The sequence below is a fragment of the Malania oleifera genome, chromosome 10 (assembly GCF_029873635.1).
Source record: "Malania oleifera isolate guangnan ecotype guangnan chromosome 10, ASM2987363v1, whole genome shotgun sequence".
NCBI lineage: Eukaryota > Viridiplantae > Streptophyta > Magnoliopsida > Santalales > Ximeniaceae > Malania > Malania oleifera.
The window spans coordinates 15065643-15085078 of record NC_080426.1 but is presented as its reverse complement, the minus strand read 5'-3'; the positions used below and the strand labels follow the sequence as shown (position 1 = coordinate 15085078).

General features: G+C 37.9%; 2 protein-coding genes across 11 annotated transcripts; both read right to left on the bottom strand.

Moving 5' to 3' along the window:
* Window positions 1–5063: 5063 nt before the first annotated feature.
* LOC131165667 (uncharacterized) lies at window positions 5064–7398 on the bottom strand. The gene is made up of 3 exons (XM_058123652.1): window positions 7191–7398; window positions 6900–7038; window positions 5064–6760 (listed from the first exon to the last, which is right to left on the bottom strand). Exon 3 carries the CDS (start codon window positions 6750–6752, stop codon window positions 5559–5561), a length of 1194 nt encoding a protein of 397 aa, XP_057979635.1. The 5' UTR covers window positions 6753–6760; window positions 6900–7038; window positions 7191–7398; the 3' UTR covers window positions 5064–5558.
* Window positions 7399–9084: 1686 nt separating this feature from the next.
* LOC131165666 (BTB/POZ domain-containing protein At5g03250-like) lies at window positions 9085–15075 on the bottom strand. 10 transcript variants are annotated; one of them, XM_058123644.1, is made up of 6 exons: window positions 14907–15075; window positions 14673–14766; window positions 14479–14587; window positions 12991–13060; window positions 11052–12275; window positions 9085–9798 (listed from the first exon to the last, which is right to left on the bottom strand). In XM_058123644.1, exons 3-6 carry the CDS (start codon window positions 14535–14537, stop codon window positions 9262–9264), a joined length of 1890 nt encoding a protein of 629 aa, XP_057979627.1. In that variant the 5' UTR covers window positions 14538–14587; window positions 14673–14766; window positions 14907–15075; the 3' UTR covers window positions 9085–9261. The 10 variants fall into 10 exon arrangements, with proteins under 10 accessions (XP_057979627.1, XP_057979625.1, XP_057979633.1 ...); XM_058123642.1 differs by having other exon boundaries at window positions 14677–14766; XM_058123650.1 differs by having other exon boundaries at window positions 14479–14562; window positions 14907–15058.
* Between the last annotated feature and the right edge of the window lie 4361 nt (window positions 15076–19436).

Sequence of the window (19436 nt, the reverse complement as noted above, 5' to 3'; positions counted from 1 at the left end):
ACATGATAATTGATTTATTTTCCATATGTTATGAAATGTTCGGCACGAGGCCGTAATTATGAAATATTCGGCACGAGACCATATTTATGTATGATTTTGGCGCGAGGCCGTATTTATGAGACGATCGGCACGAGGCCGTATTTATGAAATGTTCGGCGCAAGGCCGTATTTATGAAATTATGAAAGATGTTATATTATCATGTATTATATGATATCAGAACTTGGATGTTAGTTTAGTTCAGTTCAGAAGCACGGTACCGTAGCTTACAGATTAGATGTTTATGATCAGATTAGTGTTAACCACCCCACGAGGGGGTGGGAGATGGATAGTTGATGTGGCTTTCAGTAAAGTGTGGACGTCCACCTGGCAGTCCGGACCAGGGTGTGGGGGGCCCATCGTACTTACAGACATTTTTGAGTCTGCAATGGTCGGCCAGCCATTGTCGAGTCCAGCCTTCGGGCTGCACAACCCGTCATGGGGGGTAATACATGACATCAACTAACTATTCATCTTGGGTATGTTTTCAGTATTATCAGTTATAACAGATGTTTTATGTATGATATGATTTATTAGTAAATATGAAAATATATGATTATTCAGTACGATATGATGAATGTTTACAGAGATATGAAATGTACTGTATATATATAACTGCCTTAAATGTTCATGTTGCCACACAACTTTATTTAGTTTATTTTCCCTTACTGAGATGTGTCTCACCCCCGAACGTAATTAATTTTTCAGGAGACCCTGAGAGACCGGCGGATCAAGGCCGCCGTTGAGTGGGTAAAGCTTCCCTACTAGAAGGGTAAGCACTGAACTAGGATCAGGAGATTTTTGTTATACGATCCTAGTGTTATTTTGACTTTTTGGAGGATGTATATAAATACAGTATTCTGATGATGTAGTAAACTCTGGTATTATGTTTTATGGTTGGATGATTGAGATTTTATACTTACTGCTGCTTAGGTTTCCGCTGTGATTGATAAGTGTCCCCGCTAGCCACAGGTTCAAGTTAACCATTTTATTTATTATGTTTCACTTTAAAGTAAGAAATTTGAGGTCATTACATAGGGTAAGATATTTTATTCAAAATATGCTTTCCCTACAGTTATAGGAAATGTTGTATACAGAAAAATACTGATGTTTTGTTCTGAGAAATGTCATTTTTAGGGTGTTGAGTGGAGAACCTTGTGGATATAGGGCCAGAGTATAGTAGGGACTTTTTAGAGATAAAGTAAAGGAAATATACTATGTTAGGAAATTTGATTATTTAATAGAAATTTTATATATATATATATATGTATATATATATATATATATATATATGCTTGTGGGTGTATCAGTTATTTTTGTTGAATATAGTATAATATTAACAGTATGAATTATAGCAAGTTCAGATGGTACAATTATATTTTAAGCTACTATAAATGAGATAATGTGTTTTACTGTTTGCCAGATTTTACTGTTTTAAATATTGCTATTACAACCATACAACTTAGTCGCCACACACTAGTAATAGCATATTTCCACTTACTGAGCGTCGACTCACCCCATTATTCTAATATTTTTTAGGTGAATCGCGAGCTGAATAGGCTCGCAAATAGAAAGAGACCCTTTTTATTGCCTTGTACATAGGGTAAGTTTTTGTTGGATGTTGAGTTTTGGGTAAAGGGGACTTATATGAGTAATTATGATGTGGGTAAGATACTGAATTCTAGTATTGTATGTATATATGTGGTTATGTGATTCATGTTTTCCGCTGCACGGGTGTGCCCACTACTTACAAAAATACTTCAGTGCCTATCTGAGGCCTGAGGGTCTATAGCAGAGATATTTAAGCAACATATATATATAGATAAAAAAGAATGGAATAATTTTTGGGTCGTTTACATCATCCATCTCAAGATTACTCCAAGTCAAGCACGCTTAACCACGAAGTTCTTATGGGAAGACTCCAAAAAAGAAATGTGCACCTTGTTGATATGGGTAGTAACATCTAATCATTTTAAGTCTTTCTTTCACGAGGTATCACACAAATGGAAATAGACTATCACATCAGAAATAAACTCTCTTTTAAAAGATAAGTTTTTGGACCTGTAGTCCAGACACCAGAAGATGTCCAACTCATTGGATACAAATGGGTATTTGTGAGTAAGCGAAATGAAAATAATGAAATTACTCGATATAAAGTAAGACTCGTGGCACAAAGTTTCTCGCAGAAACCTGAAATTGATATATGAGGAGACATATTTTCCTGTAATGGATGGAATCACTTTTAGATTCCTAATTGGACTAGCAGTCGCTGAACGACTGAGCATGCGTCTTATGGACGTAATAACAACATATCTATGTAGATCGTTGGATAGTGAAATTTATATGAAAATCCCTGAAGGATTTGAATTGCCTGAAGCAAAACCTAGTAATTTATATTCAATCAAACTCCAACGTTCCTTATATGGATTAAAGCAATCTTGGCGCATGTGGTACAATCGTTTAAGTGAGTACCTAGTGAAATAATGATTCATAAACAATCCAATTTGTCCATGCGTTTTTATTAAAAGATTAGAATCCGAATTTTCTATAATTGTTGTTTATGTTGATGATTTGAATTTAGTTGAGATTTCTGAAGAGCTCACTAAAGTTGCTAATTATTTAATGGTAGAATTTGAGATGAAAGATTTAGGAAAGACAAGATATTATTTTGGCCTACAGATTGAACATTTAAATGGCGAAATTTTTTTTTATCAATCTAAATATACCGAAAAGGTATTGAAGCAATTCTATATGGATAAAGTTCATCCTCTAGGATCTCCAATGATGGTGCGATCACTTGATGTTAAGAAAAATCCATTTCGATCTCGTGATGAGGGGGAGGAATTACTTGGTCCTAAAGTACCATATTTAAGTGTAATCGGTTCTTTGATGTATCTGACAAATTGTACAAGACTTGACATTACATTTTCTGTGAATCTACTAGCAAGATATAGCTCTGCTCCAACTCGACAACATTGGAATGGAATTAAATACATTCTACATTATTTGAGAGGTACATCTGATTTGGATCTATTTTACTCGTTTAATTCCAAATCTCAACTAGTAGAATATGCAGATGCTGGATATCTATCTGATCCTCACAATGCTAAATCTCAAACTGGGTATGTATTTCTTTATGGAAAAACTACTATATATTGGAAATCAGTGAAGCAGACGATTACAACAACATCCTTCGATCATTCTGAAATACTAGCTATTCATGAAACTAGTAAAGAATGCGTCTGGATCAGATCAATGATTTCTCATATTCAAGAAAATTGTGATCTTCAATCAATCAAGGACATTCCAATAGTTTTGTATGAAGACAACGTTGCATGTATAGCTCAACTGAGAGGAAGATACATAAAGGGTGATAGAACAAAGCATATCTCTCCAAAATTCTTCTATACACATGAACTCCAGAAGAATGGTGATATAAATGTACAACAGGTTCGATCAAGTGATAATCTAACAGATTTATTCACCTAGGCTTTGCCAACTACAACATTCAAGAGACTGGTACATCTTATCGGAATGAGACAGCATAAAGATCTTAACAGGATAAGTTAATATATGAGTGACAGCCAAGGGGGAGTGTTATGAATGACAGGCAGCTTGGCAGTTTATAAATGATAGCTGTCAGCTGCCAATAATAGTGACTGCCACTTGAAAGAAAATAAAAAATAAAAATCTTACCTGTGTCGTGAATGAAGTGATGGTTGTCCCCTTTGTCTCCCTCTCACATCACTCCCATGTCTTTTTCCATTTGTCTTCCTCTTCTCTCCCTTTCTCAATTCCACTCAATTATTTTTCATCTACTCCTCCAACAACTATATAAGGAGGAGCAGACACAGAGAAGAATACATGCACAAGATAAGCATAAGTGAGCAGAGAGCAGAGTGCAGGAAGAAAAACGCGCAGAAACTGAGAAAAGAAAAAAAGAAGAGAAAAGAGTGAGATATTTTATATAAGATAAGATAGTTGAAAATTTGTACAAACCCATATACATATTATAATTCCTCCTAACATTGTGGATTGCTAATATCATTCGCCCGTGGAGTAAGTATAAACCGAACCGCGCAAATCCGGTCTCACTTCTTATTTATTTATTTTTGCTTGTCTTCATTACTTTCTGCTTATTCCCTTTTATTTATTATTAATTCCTATTTTATTTTATAACATTTTTTAATTTTATTTTTATCTTTATTGTTATATAAAAGAATAATATAACTATTTTAATCTTTAAAAAAATTATTTTGATGTGGGACAGATTAGAAATAGTTCAATTAATACTAGATTTATTTTTCTTTTAAACATATTCCCATTCTTGCACATTGATTATCACATACCAAACATGTCCTTATGGTTTGAATTTTTAAGATTTAAAGTCCTTCAATCAACCAGCAAAATACCTAAACAAACAGATCTCTCAACATAATCCTTTTTGTTTACACACTTTAAAAAATAATAATAAACTGATTTGTTTGGCAAAACACATAATACATATAAATATGTAATCACGCGTGAAACTAACTTCCTTCGAATGGCACAAGCATGATAGTCTGTGAGCGAGAGTCGAGTTAAATGAATGCAAGGAATAAAATTATGAATCTAAAGCAAGCTTTTGGGTCTCTAATATGAGAATGTGAGGTCCTACTTCACAAAATGCAAATCCAAAAGCATCCCCCATTTGCATTAAAAAGACAACTGCAAATTTAAGGAATTGATGGATTGTAAATCTCAACCGGTGCTCCTATGTCATGCTTTCATTTTTCCGAATCAGTAAATAAGAATGATACAACCAGCCAACATATTGGGAAGAGCTCGAAATGACATAGTCTGCCAACCAATCCTAAGACTGCCAACCAGTATGAGGTACGCATTGGTCCAGGTTGGTTTGCATCAGAACTAACCTGGAACCGCAAGAACTGAACCATTTTGCACCAATTTTCAGCAAATAAAAGCAGAACAAAACCAATCATTAGTACAAAGAAAGTGGAATGAAATTTAAAAAAAAAAAAAATGGTGACTAGAAAGTTAAATCATTCCATTCCATTCCATTCCTTTCCAATATACCAAACATTGTGTGACCAGAATTCCGCAGTTGCTAAGCCAAAAGGCAATAGCATCCATTCCCCCTCTCCCCTCTCCCAATGGATCCATAATCCCCCCGCAAAAAAAAAAAAAGTTTTGAAAAAAGAAAAGAATGAGGAAAACTCCATTCCGCAATTGGATTAACAAACTCAGGAAAAAAATAATCACCACGATTACACGGCTAAATAACTGAAACTGCCAGTACCAAAATGGCGGCTGAGCATAACGAAAAACCATAAGTATTCATACATCAAAGTCATCCAAACATGTGTTGGTGCAATGGAATTTTTAATATACCTTCAACCCATTCAAACTTCAAACTGCATTCCAGTCACACTATAATATAAATAAGACCCAAATGTTGCAAATGTAGTGCGAGGCTAGGAGTAGTGCATACTGAGTGAAAACATTAGAAAGTGAGACAGGTTCAGACTAGGGCATCTCTAGCTCCACTTTTCAAATTCTCAACCATATTTGCCATAGAACAGCAAAGTCTAGCTTCCAAGGCTAAAGAATTAACCACTCCCTCTATTGATCTAAGCTCGACATGAAACTCTGGATGCAACACCAATGAAGAGAAATGCTCATCCACTACCAGCCCAATGCATTTCACAATATCTTCAAGTCTAGGGACCCATTCACAGGCCTTCAGCCCCAAAACAGAGGATGCTTTTGCACAAGGACCTGCTTGCGGAAACTTCTCATACTTCCTCAACCACTTACCCAAATACCGTATCAAACCCATCATTTCAAAACCATTCAACATGCCAATTGCGGATGATAATATCACTTCATCGACATTCATAGGTGACAGCAAATAATGCAAACATAGCTCATAAACCGAAAACTCATCATAAGCAATCATAAGTAAAACTGCAGCCTCTTTTGCCAGTCGCAATTTCTTACCCTTGAGACTTTTATCGGTAGCCTTTTCAATAGACAATAGGGCTTGGCTCTCCCACTCCTTCCTTACACTTGACATACCACTATACCCATCTTGAGATGGAGAAAGGAAGTACTTCAAAATTAATACTAAGTCATGTGATCGAAGATCTGCAAAATGTTTGATGCATAGGCAAAGCAAATCTGATCTCTTCTTCTCCACTAAATTAGAAACTAAACTCGAATAATTTGAGTGCTCTACCAGCCTATTAACTACAATGGTCTCCAATATCTCCCAAAACTCCAAAACAACACACGCTTCAATAACCAACCTTGCAACATGACTCCCCATTGAAAAGCCCAGCTTTTCGATCAATACCCGAGTATAAGATTCATTTGACGTATCAACCACAAGTGGAACGCCAATCTTCGCCCTGTTGTTTTCAAGAAATGAATTCAAAAGCACAAGAAAGCTCTCTTTGTTGAAAGTTTTTGGGTTTTTGAGGTTTCGCTTCAACTTTTTAAAGAACTTGTCAGCTGAGAGGATGAGTTCTGAATCCGTTCGCGATATTTGCCATCCAGTTAGAGATTTGATCAAAGGTATGTCGTCTGATTCTTCAGATTGGGGTTTCAAATTGATGAAAATCTCATCTGGGTTAAGAATGAAGGGATGCTTCGAGTCCGATGTGGGTGGTTCGGGATTAGCCGTAGCCTTAGTGATGACTTCGAGCAAAGTCATGGAGAGGCCTGTGAAGAAAGAACCAAAGCTTTGTGCTAAAAACTTGAATGATCTGAAGCAAATATTAAAACTATATATATATATATATATATATATATATATATATATATAATCAATAAGAAAATACGGAACACAAAAATAACATACCTGAAACGGTGTACGAAGGGCAGTGAAATACTACTTCAACGATGCAAAGTTTTTTCTTTCAAAAGTAGAAATTGAATTCATAAAAATGAACAATTAAGTCATTTCATCCAACACAAGCCTCCAACGGACAACCCCAAACCTGGCCAATATTGCGGTTAATTTGACAAAAACAGACACTAAACAATGAGGAGAAACGCGCTAATGTGGAGAATAGAAAAATCCTATTAAATCATATAGTTGATAATGAACGAATGGGATTGAACGCCATTAAAAAGAGCTTAGAGAGCTTACCAAGAAACCGACAGTGAAAAGGAGGTTGTGATTATGAATGATTGGGGACAATAGGGGAGAACACACGAGCAAAGCAGTGCGAAAGGAATAGAGCAGCGACCGACGGCCGCACGAACAGAGCAGCGGAGAAATCGACGGCAGCAGCGAGAGAAAGAAAGAGTAGGAGGATCGTGGGGGGAGGAGTTGGGGTTAGGGTTTAAGAATGACACATACGGCGTCGTTTTAGAAAAGTTTTCGTCCCCACTGTTAATTATGAACGAAGATGAAAATTGTATAAGAAATTGGAGAGCATGAGAGAAGAAAGAAAAAAAATAAAAAGGAAATTATTGTTTTTGCCTATTTATCAAATGAAATGAAAGATAAAATAAAATAAAATATGTAGGAAATTATGTGAATAAATTTTATTAAATATATTTTGAATTTAAATTTATAATTTTAAAATATATCTAAATAAATTTTTATTTTTGATAAACTTTGATATTGAGACTCTAGAGAAAAAATCATGGAAATTCATTTTTTCCATTATCTCATTCAAATAAAGCCTAGCCTTGGATTTCATCCCACAAATTTGTTGCACCCATTAAAATTTTCCTTGCTTTATTTCTAGCAACAAATTCGAAAAGTTTGTTCAACGCAACTCCTCTCCATATTAACTAATTTTTACCTATTTTTGATTTCTATTTTTAACTACATAACTTAATAAGATGCTTATTAATAAATTATTTTCACAAGTTGAGTTAATAAAAATTATTTCTTTTAATGACTTGTAAATCATATAAGTTATTTTCAATATGTATTCGAACATCATTAAGATAAAATGGCCAATTAATCACCTAAGTTGAAAATAAATGTGAACTTATTATCGCATTTGTGATAGAAATTAAGTTATTGGATGATTTTGAAACATGCTAGCAAGCCACGGTAAACAATTTTAACCCATGTTCAAATCTATTTTACTTTTCAAAGAAAAAACATTCATTGCTTTGAATTTTTTTTTGAGTGGAAAAAATTCATATAGTGCAAAGTTTGTTGGTGTTCATATGATGATATGACGTTTTTTAGGAAACATTCAATGATTTGACATGGGACTTTCATATTGAAAATCTTTAGTTGTGAAGGGGCGAGGATTAAAGAGGTAGAATTTAGATGTAATATTTCTCTTTGGTAGTTTGGATACAAAATACATTTTAAGGAACTATTTGGAACTTTAAAGTTCCAAAATAGGACCAAATTAATCGAAATATTCATACATATATTGTAGAGTAAAAGAATTCATTGCTCCGGACATCGGCTCAAGTGGTAAGGAAGTTCTCCAGAAGGCCCCTTTTTTTCTTTTTCTTTTTTAAAAAAAGGAGGGCGGCTCCTCCATTTATTTATTGATTCTCTAGAAGGCCGTTTACAACAGTGAATCTAGGGTGGGTTCAAATCCTGCTGCTTGGATCTAGGCGTGGAATTAGTTTGGCGTGTAAGTCCAAAAAATCTGGTGTATCCAAAAAAAAAAGAGTAATAGGGTTCACAGTCCACACAGCTTTGAGGTAATCCATCAGCATCTCCTGTCATATGTATGCCCCTCTCATCTCTTCTTTCAAATTCTAACCACTGAAATGCTGCCCACACAATCCGCACGGCTAGGTGCCCTAAGGTGTCCAAATACTTGTCCTGACTCCTGCTTAGAAGTGATTATGGATTTTGGGGGTTTGAATTGCATTTTCTAGAGGATTAAAGAGAGGAGCATCAGACAGAAGAGCAATGCATAAATATAGCAGGATCATGATATTCTTATGCAGTGCCTCTTCTACCCAGTATCCCACTTGGAAATATAAACTTTTGGCTTGCATATTTTAACATGGACCTTTGCTCCATTTCAATGTTAAGAGGCACTAGCAGCTGAAAATTTGAAAACCAACAAAAACAGGGGACAAATTATATCTAACATCAAAATATAATTACAGCATCAACTAACCCACAAAGGAAAAATCACAACTAGCTACATTTCAAAAGATAGACTCTGCGGGGGAGGGGCATGGGCGAATAAGAATATAATAACCATCTACTTTCAAAACTTCATAACTCAATTGCCCACCTCGCCATTATTGCAAGTTTGTTTTCCATTCCCATACTGTGCTGCTGTTGTTGCGGATGATTTGGTATTACAGGCCTTGGATGATTTGTGATCACAGGCCCGAGATTTTAGTCGAAGACCAAGCCTTTTGCAGAAAAGGTTCCAACTCCCCTTTGTCCTTACCAGCTTCTCAAGCTCTTGTTTCATGCTTAGGCATTCCTTTTCTAGCTCGGAAACCCTCTCCCTCATGTCATCCACTGCAACAATGTGGTCTTGTGAGGTGTCTACTTGGGAGAATTCGCTGTTTCTTATGAGCGCAAGATTCCCACTAGGATTTTGAGAGTTCTCCATGTTGTCAGAGACAAAGAACCACCCAGCAACAGATGTGCGAAGCCGAAGCTGCTCAAAGAAAAGAACTTGAACAATTACTCTGAGTGGTAACCTCTCGTTCTGGGCTGCATGAGTGCTGGCTTCCAATGAGAGTTTCTGGCAGTTCATGAGCCTACAAATCTGCTCTCTCTCGGAGTCCGTAAGCCAAGGATGTGCCTAAGGTCACGAACCTCATCAAAATTAGTAGACTCCAGTGCTATTGAAGTGACTTCAAGGAAAATTTACTGTCTAATGGCTACAGAATTTGGCTAAATTTAAAGTGATCTCAAGGAAGAAACCAGTTCAGTACTGCTTTTCAAGGGGGGTAGTGAGATGAGGGTAACTCCCTAAAAGAAACAAAATGGCACATTATATACAGCAGTTTAAATAATATGTGTCAGAAGTTGGGGGAAAAGAAATCTCTCTCTCTCTCTCTCTCTCCCTGCCCAACCGTAAGAACCCAACCTGAAACAGTATGATTATTTTGGGTAAAAGAATGCCTGCAATAATCATAAGCTACTTAAGAAAATTCAGGAATAGCAATCAGACAAATTAATTTACTTGGCATAATAGCATAATGTCTGTTTGGATGAAAGAGAAATATAGGAGCTGAAAAAAAATGGAAATTTTAATTCAAATAGAAAAATAAGTTCCAAATACTGTTTAATTCTAGTTCCCAGATGCTAAGAGAACTCTTCATTTTTTCCTCAAATGAACTGTATCTATGGAATAGTGTGTGAATTTTATTTTTCATCCCTCCTCTTTTCAGTGGCAACCAAGCATGGCAAGAAGAATTTAATCTCCTTTGGCTTTTCTTCGATCTAACTTATTGGATTCCTTCATCCCTGGGGGGGGCATGTATAATTATTCATAAAATCTATCAAATAAGATGATGCTCTATATAGATTTCCTGGTTTTTGGCAATAACAAACTTTCATAATGATCACATAATAGTCAAATTAAAGAGGAAAAGTCAGATCCCATCTACATATCTACATGATGCATGGGAATTTCATTCACTATACGTGCATGCAAAACCATGCAAGATGATGAAAAATTTGCCATGTCTTTACATAGAAAAGTTCAAGTTGAGCTGTAAGTTTGCAAGAAAAATTATTGTGTTTGCAAAATGCATGTAAATACATCAGAAGTTTTTACATGAGTAACCAAACCACCACTGTACCCTCCATGAATGGCTAAATTACATGTGGCTTTTGAGTAAAAGAACAAAACCAAAAAATAAATGAGCCAGCTAAAAATATCAACATGATCAATGATAGAGCCAGCAAACACTGGTACTACACCTCATGCTCATGGTAATTAAATATTTCTAAGAAATTTAGAAGAAGCATACCAATAATGATGTCCTAAAGATTTTTTTTGCAATGAAAATATGCAGTGAGAAAATTCAAGAGCAGATATCCTCTTACCTTGAGATATATATCAATTGCACGGTAAATTCCATCATCTAGTGGCCTGGCAAAATCAGGAATACCAGCAGCAAGTGACTGAAACTTTGTCAACTTCAAGTTGACATCAGGTGCCACCTCGGAAAGATATCCATCTACAAGGTTAGCCACCATTGTCATTGGCATCAGGGAGTGGGACCCGCCCATCAACTGCCCCTCTTCCACTATACAGGCTGAAGTAGAATCAATAGCATCCTGGTCCACCAGCAAGAAGTGATCAAGCATCCGTTGAACACAATCAATATCATAAAGTGTATCCACTGAATACCCCATATTCGGTATGAGAAGATCCTCAAGGAATGCTTGATCCAACTGGGCACCAATCCGCTTTTCCAAATTTTCTCTGCATGATGGGCTTGCATGTAAGATCATGGCAGTTCGAAGAAGCCTAAGCAGGAAGTTGGTTGCTGTCGCTCCTTTTTGATCAGGTAGTAACTCCACTATCTCTTCAAGGAGAGTCCTTTGATCTGCGCCTGATGGGGCAGAAACAGTCAATCCAGGGGCAGCATGGTCTCCATTCTGGAAGCTAGAATACCTCCCTGTCAAAGGGACATACTTCTTTGCATAGAAAATCAGAGATCCTGCAATTCTCTCAGGCTTCATTCCTCTTGCGCCAACAGTCTGGATCAGCCTTTTATAGAGAGGTAATCTAAGGTAGGAAACATCCTCATACCACCAATCCTCGCCCACTGGGAGTGGCTTGGCTGAAGTGCGTATTCCATTCCAAATGACAGTACCCACTGGGCTCTGCACAGCACTGCATCCTGATATTGGCCAACTGAACAAACTTGGATCTGCACAAGCCTTTATTGCCAACGAATTGATGCATCTCGAAACAATGTGAAGCTCTTCGGCTTGTGGCAGAACCTCTTCACAGGTTTCAAGAGCCTTAATTGAGTCCGTCCAGTTGCCAAACACTTCATTGAGGAAATTTTCTGTTTGTATAACAAGATTTCCCTCCCCATAGTCTTCATTCATTCGTAGATACTCAGCTGCACATCGAAGATTGACGACGTTTGATGCAGTGAGCTCTATTTTAACACCATAACAGAACTTGGCTACAAGCAAAAAGGCTTTCGCGCCTCCAGGAATGTCATTAAGTTTCACGAGACATTTTCTGTCTTCCTTGCTAGAAGGATCTCCAATAATATTTTCTAATAACCCGCTTCGGGACAGCAATGGAAACTGGAGATGCCAAGGAGGAAAGGGAGCAAACAGTTGGATGAGTAGTTGCAAGAGAAAAAGGAGGAAAATTATATACATGCACAAGTACAAATGCATGAATGAGATGAAGGAGAAACTCTTTGTCCTCCAACAGTGCTAGGCAAGACTGACGCATAAGACATGAGTACCACAATATTTAAATACGTACAAAATAGTGGAAAGTAACACACTGACAAATATGGAGTGCTTTTTTGATAATTCTGTCTCATTTCCATTCATCCAGTATGATAAAAAATAAATAAGGAAAATCTTAAGACTCGATCAATAGTGCGCATATGGCAAAACTAATTTATCTAATATATTAGGGCTATGGCACAATAAAAGAAAAATATTTGAATGCAGAAATCAATTAATATCTCAGATTTTGGAAATGAGCAATCTTTTGTGTGATAAAGGCTTGCCTACAAGTATAAATTTTGGAGAGGAGCAATCCATTTGTTTTAATCATTTCAAACATTAAAAAAAATAGTTTATTATTATTATTATTATTATTATTATTATTATCGTGGTGATGGTGGCTTTAGTAGTATATCATCACAATCATCAATATATTGACAACAAGAACAACAAAAACAACAATAAGCAAACAAGTCGGACTTTTAAGATCGGGCCAAGAAAAAAAAAGCATTAAATCAAGAAGCTCAATAGAAGCTAGGCTTGACCAAGTGAAGCAGACCTTGTGAAGGTGAAAAGAAATTTCTCCAACTTCAATGACGACATCACTTGCAAGACCAGCAGAACAAAGCCTGCAAAAAGAATTATTAAACATCAGCTTCAAGAAAAGGAAATCAAATATTAAAAGGTTGTAAGCGGAAAAAAAATGCAGTTCACATTCTCTGAGTAAAGTGCGCATCTTGTTCGTAATAATAGAACACATTGACACTATAATGTGCACAGCTTCATCCTTCTGGAATACTTCAAATTAAGAAACAACTAAACATTTTGGAATGTATTTGTAATACGGCAGCAGGGTCTAATATAACAAATTTTGGAAAAATGCATGATAAAGCTCAGGAAACATGGTATACGTGGTCTTGAAAGTATAATATTTATTGCTAGCATAGCCGATCAACGAAGTAAAAGAGTTGGTAAAAAATTAAGGAGCTAATCCCCCAAGTTATTGAATATCATAAGGAGCTTGTTTGAAAAAAGGTTCAGAAAGAGCAAACAATTATTTTCAAATGTCAATGCAAACGGATCGCAGTTTATGAATTTCATAAATAGTCATAGTAGGGAATTTCCACTGCTCTACAATTTCAGTAGAAACGATCTAGAGAGGCTAAAAGACAAGGGCAATTAAATACCCTATTCTCTGGGATGGTGAAAAACAATGGAGAATGACTTGAAAAATGAACTGAGTTAGATGAATGTGACCGACAATGTGGATCTGTAGACAGAAGATATTGGACATAGGATTTACATGTAAAAACTACAGTACATAACTAACATATCAGTCAACAAGGGAAGAAATGGGAACTTGCATATGCAACTGGGCCTGTGATTTGAAGCATACTGCAATTTGCAAGAGATATCTTAAAATTTTCACCAAAAAGACTAGAATTCTCAATTCTAGTAAACACAATTCTACATTGGTAGAAAGTAGAAGCCATGTAATCCCCTTGAAGCACAACATTTTCAATCTCTCTTTCGTTTTTCTATTGCTTTTTACCCCCGGTAGGCATTATTAGACCTCTTTCTTTCTATGAAGTAAGGGCATGTTGTAGCCATGACGCCATCCTTCTCTCTCCTCCCCTCAAGGCTTCCAGATGACTTTTGGGAGAATGTGCACGCATAAACTACAATGCAGATACCAGGTACCTAACTATATTAACGCAAATGGTTTCAAATGCTAGCGATAGAACTGCAGGATTAGCATCAGGAAAAAAAAAATTTAGGCAAATGACCTACTTTGCCAATTATAGTTATACGTGCATCGAATCTATTGCATACCCTCGAATCAGCCTTGTACCAATGTACCAAATTCAAATTTGTTCTTTTAGTAAGGAGACAAGAGAAGCAAAGAATGAGAGTATATGAGACGACAGGCACTAAAGATGACGATTCAAATGCCAAACAGAATCAAACCCAGTCCGAAATTTTCGACATTACTGTCAGCCAAGCACTGTGGGACAGAGAGAGAGGGAGAAATGGGAAAATGCAATACCAGGTTCGGCCATCGAGATGAAAGGCTTCTGGTTTAGATCCCAGTTTCATGCACGCCATCTCTCAATCCCTCCTCTTCGGTCTTCTGATGTGGGGAAGCAAGCTCTCAGCTTTTTGAGTTCACATGGAAAAGATCTTCAGAAAAAATATAAAAAGGAAATGAAGAAAGCAGTAGTAGAAGTCCAATGATGATACCAACAATGACCAGGTAGCCGGGGAGAGAGAGAGAGAGAGAGCAGAGAGTAATCCCGAGTCTGCAGGGGGAAATCCAGGAGAGATCGGCTGGTTGCTGTTGGAGAAGGCAGCGTTTGGAGGGATTAAGCTCTATGATTAAGAACTTTTAATTTAAAAAGAAAACATAGGAAGCAATCAATTGAAAAACAAAAGAAAAACGAGTGAAGTGAATCAATTAATTAATAAAGGGGTTACGTTGTTTAATTAACGTTTGTTACGGTTGAAATCCTCATGGGTAGATTCGCGGATTCGAAGAATGAGAATAGGTCTAGTCTGCCTCCATTTTCGGATCATCGCGGTTGGGCACTTGGGTCCTCTCACTCTGCGAGGCGCAATGGACCGTCACCGTTTATGAATTCTGTTTAAGTTTAATTAATAACATGTCCCATTGTCTTTAATTTGCTGGCCAAACAAATTTATTCGTATAAGTTTCAAGTTTCTTACCCAAATGCACACTAATTTTTCATTTCATTTAAAATTGGGTAACTTTTGATTTGCAGCATCAAAAAATATTTTTATACCATGATTCTTTTAAAAAAAAAATAAAAAATATATCAAATTTATGAACAAAATTTTGATTTCACACAATATTAATGTCTAGTTTTTCTAAATTTTAAGTCATAATAAAAAAAATTTTCATTCTTTATAATATTTAATAGAGAATGAAAATATAAGAAAAAATGAGTTTTCTCTTTATTTTTCTTTCTTTTTCTCATTTTCCATTGTATTTTCATTTTATATGAAATACTATTAAAAAATTAGGAAATCCAAATACTAATAGTTTGTAAAATCAAAATAGTGTTCATAGATGCGATATATTTCGATTTTCTTTCTCACTTTTCTCGATAATCAAATATGAAAATATTAATTTCTTAATATTTTTATTTTCTTTCCCTAACGTTTTTCGAGTTCCAAATAAAGCCTAAATGAATCCAATAATATTTTTTTACATGTGTATAACTCATGTATGGAGAATAAGTATATTTTATTCACAAAAGTATTCTAAGAAAATTTTCAACAATCATAAATTTAAAAACTCAATACATGAGTAAATCAAATAATCAACATAATTGAGGACACTATGCTGTCTAAATATCAACCATTATATTATATTGTGTTGTTTATAACATAATAATAATAATAATAAGATACGCCCAAAATAATCTAGCCAATGAGGGCAGGTCAACGCCTATCTCGCACCTTCTCCGGGTCTGACATCCTGACGAGAGATTAGCTCCAACCCAATAAAGAGGAGGAGAGATCCACGTCAGTGGTTTTAATAGCCGAGTAATAGGTGCACGCACTCATGGCTGGGGAGCGATTCACACCCCCGCGCAATAAATTCGAGCCAACCTACGATCAACTCGAGCCCCTATAAGAAGGGATCGGGAGAAAAGGCCAAGGTAAGTCATTCAACACTATTCTACTGTTGTGTTCAGCCTCTCTAAAAGCATTCCTCTTACTTAGGCATCGAAGTGATCCCCCAAAGTACACCCCGGGTCCTCCAAGCCTTTCTTTTCTTCCCCTTTCAGGTCAACGGAAGTCGAAGGAGCATCCCTGCTATTTTTACCCCACAACCGTTGGTGCCATCTGTAGGAACCTGCTTTTAAGAGGCGATCATATTTTGCTCTCGACTTTCGACATTCCAGCAATGCTGACCTCACACAGTTCTACCTCCATCCCTGCTATAAAAGAATCATCCCAGTCCATCCATTCCACACCCGCGGAGTCATCGGGTGTCAGTAGGGAGGAGTTCCTCGCTTTCCAAAAGGAAATAAAGGATATGTTCAACCAACTCTTACAACAAAAGAGTCAAGAAGGGCACGTCCTCCACCAATCACAAGAGAACCCCAGCGCAGACAAGCAAGCTAACAAACCAGTGGAGAACGAGGAGAAAACCTACCCCAACAAGAAGGTAGAAGATGCAAATAGCGTGGACGTCAACCAGCAAAGATCCACGGAGCTCGAAGAAAGAATCAAGAAGATAGATCATATAGAGAAGATGATGAAAGAGGGCAGAACCAAATCCTACTACGGGGAAGCATCCCTGAGGTCCTCAGAGCCGCCATTCAACAAAGAAATCATGGAGGCTCCATTGCCAAGAAGATTCAAGATGCCCACCTTTGAAAGGTACGAAGGTTTGTCTGACCCAATTGATCACCTAGATAATTTTAAAACGTTGATGCAGCTCCAAGAGGCTCCAAACGCCATCATGTGTCGAGCTTTTGCAACCACTCTTAAGGGTACTGCCAGAGATTAGTATCGAACTCTGCGACCAGGATCCATTGGTTCCTTCCAAAAGATGGAGCAAATGTTCACGAGCCACTTCCTTAGTAGCCGAAGAGTTGCTAAAACAACGGGCCATCTAATGAGTATGGCGCAAGGGGAGCAGGAGACTCTAAAGAACTTCATGCATCGATTCAACACGGCAACCCTAGAAATCCGCAACTTAGACATAGGGGTGGCTTTGGCAGCCTTGACAACGGCTCTCCAACCCGGAAGCTTCTTATACTCCCTAGGGAAAAAATCGCCGGTGGATATGGGGGAGCTGATGATTAGAGCAGAGAAATACATCAACCTGGAAGAGATGATGGATACAAGAGGAAGTTGCATAGAGCCAAAAAGGAAAAACAATAGTAGAGAAACAGAAGACTCCTATAGATCCGCAAAAAGGCACGAGACTAGTGCACTGCACCTGGGCCCAAAGATGAGAGGGCAACACAACAAGTTCTCCACCTACACACCCTTGAATGTACCGCGCTCAAAATTACTGATGCAGATCAGAAAGAAGGACTACATCTCGTGGCTTGAACCTATGTGAATGCCTCTACACAAGCGGAACATGTTTAAGTTCTATGCATTCCATAGGGATCATGGCCACGATACAGAAGAATGCATTCAGTTGAAGAAAGAAATCGAAGTCCTAATAAGGGGACACTTGTCCAAGTTTATAAAGAAAGAAAATCCACAAAGAGAATCTCTCGAGTAGAGGAGGCATACCGCAAAAGAGAAGGAAGGGCAAGTCATAGGGGAGATTGCGTGATCTTCGGAGGATCCACTGGTAAAGGAGATAGCGGGAGTGCCCTCAAAAGATATGCTAAACAGGTGCTATCGATGGAGAAGGGGGAAACCAGTAGCAAACGAAACAAAAAAGATGACATCATAACCTTTGACAGCGGAGATGAAGAAGGGGTGCAGCAGCCACATGATGACGCACTGGTGCTCTCCCTACTTGTGGCCAATTACATGGTCAGACGTATATTAATAAACAATGGGAGCTCGGCTAACATCATGTTCTAGTTGGTCCTGGTCGGAATGAAGATCGACAAGGAACGAGTCAAGCCGGTCTCAACCCCCCTGGTAGGATTCGGGGGAGACATTGTTCATCCTTTGGGTACAATCACGTTACCGGTGACAATAGGGACGACCTCGCAGCAGGCTACAACGCTGACAGAGTTCCTGGTGGTCGACCGACCTTCGGTGTACAATGTCATCTTGGGTCGCGCTTTCCTTAATGCAGTTCGGGCTGTAACGTCAACATACCACCTCAAAATCAAATTCCTTACACCACAAAGGATAGGATTTGCCAAGGGAGATCAGGCCGCTGCTTAGAGATGCTATATAATGGCCCTGAAAGGGAAGATGGAGGCTAGAGAAACTCTAATGATGGAAGATCTAGAAGTAAGAAGAGAGTATCCCCAAATCAGTACAGTAGATGAAGACATCAGGCATATACCCTTGAAGGGCCACCAGGAGAAGAGTATACAGATCGGAAGTCACATGCCCGACACCTTGAAAGCATACCTGAGCGAACTGTTGGATGAATTCGCTGATTTGTTCGCCTGGTCAGCCGCAGACATGCTCGACATCGACCCTACAGTCATAGAGCACAGGCTGCAGTTCGACCCAACCACTGACCTGTGAAACAGAAAAAAGGAAGCTTCACGATGGAGTAGATCAAAATAATCGATGAGGAAGTGATGAAGTTGGTGCAAGCCAACTTCATCAGGGAGGTAGACTACCTGGAGTGGTTGAGCAACATGGTTCTAGTAAGGAAGCCGAACGAAAAATCGCGCACTTGCATAGACTTCACTAACCTGAATAAGGCGTGCCCAAAGGACAGCTTCCCTTTTCCCCGAATCAACTAGCTAGTGGACTCGACCTTGGGGCACGAGCTCCTCAATTTCATGGATGCCTACTTGGGATACAACCAAATCCTTATAAGTCGAGCTGACGAAGAAAAAACTTCTTTCATCACCGAAAGGGGATTGTACTGTTACCAGGTAATGCCCTTAAAAGCTAAAAAATGCAGGAGCCACATATTAGAGGTTGGTGAACATGATCTTTAAAGATCAGCTCAGAAAAACAATGGAGGCGTACGTGGACGATATGTTGGTAAAAATCTTGGAAGCAGGGCAACATTGTAAAGACTTGAGGGAAACGTTCGAACTCCTTCGTAGATACCACATGAAACTGAACCCATCAAAGTGTGTATTTGGTGTTTCTGCAGGAAAGTTTATGGGCTTTATGGTGACTCATAGAGGTATAGAAGCAAATTCGGATAAAATAAGAGTGCTGCTGGAAATGGAAGCTCCACGGACAAAAAAAGGGATCCAAGTTTTGACAGGGAGGATAGCCTCCCTCAGTAGGTTTGTCTCATGCTCAGGGGAGAAAGGCTTACATTTCTTCAAAGCACTACGGAAGAAGGGAGGATTCGAATGGGGG

What these genes read in the sequence shown, in the direction of transcription:
- LOC131165667 (XM_058123652.1), bottom strand. Translation starts at nt 6,752, where the DNA reads ATGACTTTGCTCGAAGTCATCACTAAGGCTACGGCTAATCCCGAACCA.
- LOC131165666 (XM_058123644.1), bottom strand. Translation starts at nt 14,537, where the DNA reads ATGGCGTGCATGAAACTGGGATCTAAACCAGAAGCCTTTCATCTCGAT. An exon ending in TTTCTTTTCACCTTCACAAG is followed by an intron (nt 12,276 to 12,990) that starts GTCTGCTTCACT and finishes TGGCATCTCCAG; the next exon opens with TTTCCATTGCTGTCCCGAAG. An exon ending in CAATTGATATATATCTCAAG is followed by an intron (nt 9,799 to 11,051) that starts GTAAGAGGATAT and finishes TCGTGACCTTAG; the next exon opens with GCACATCCTTGGCTTACGGA.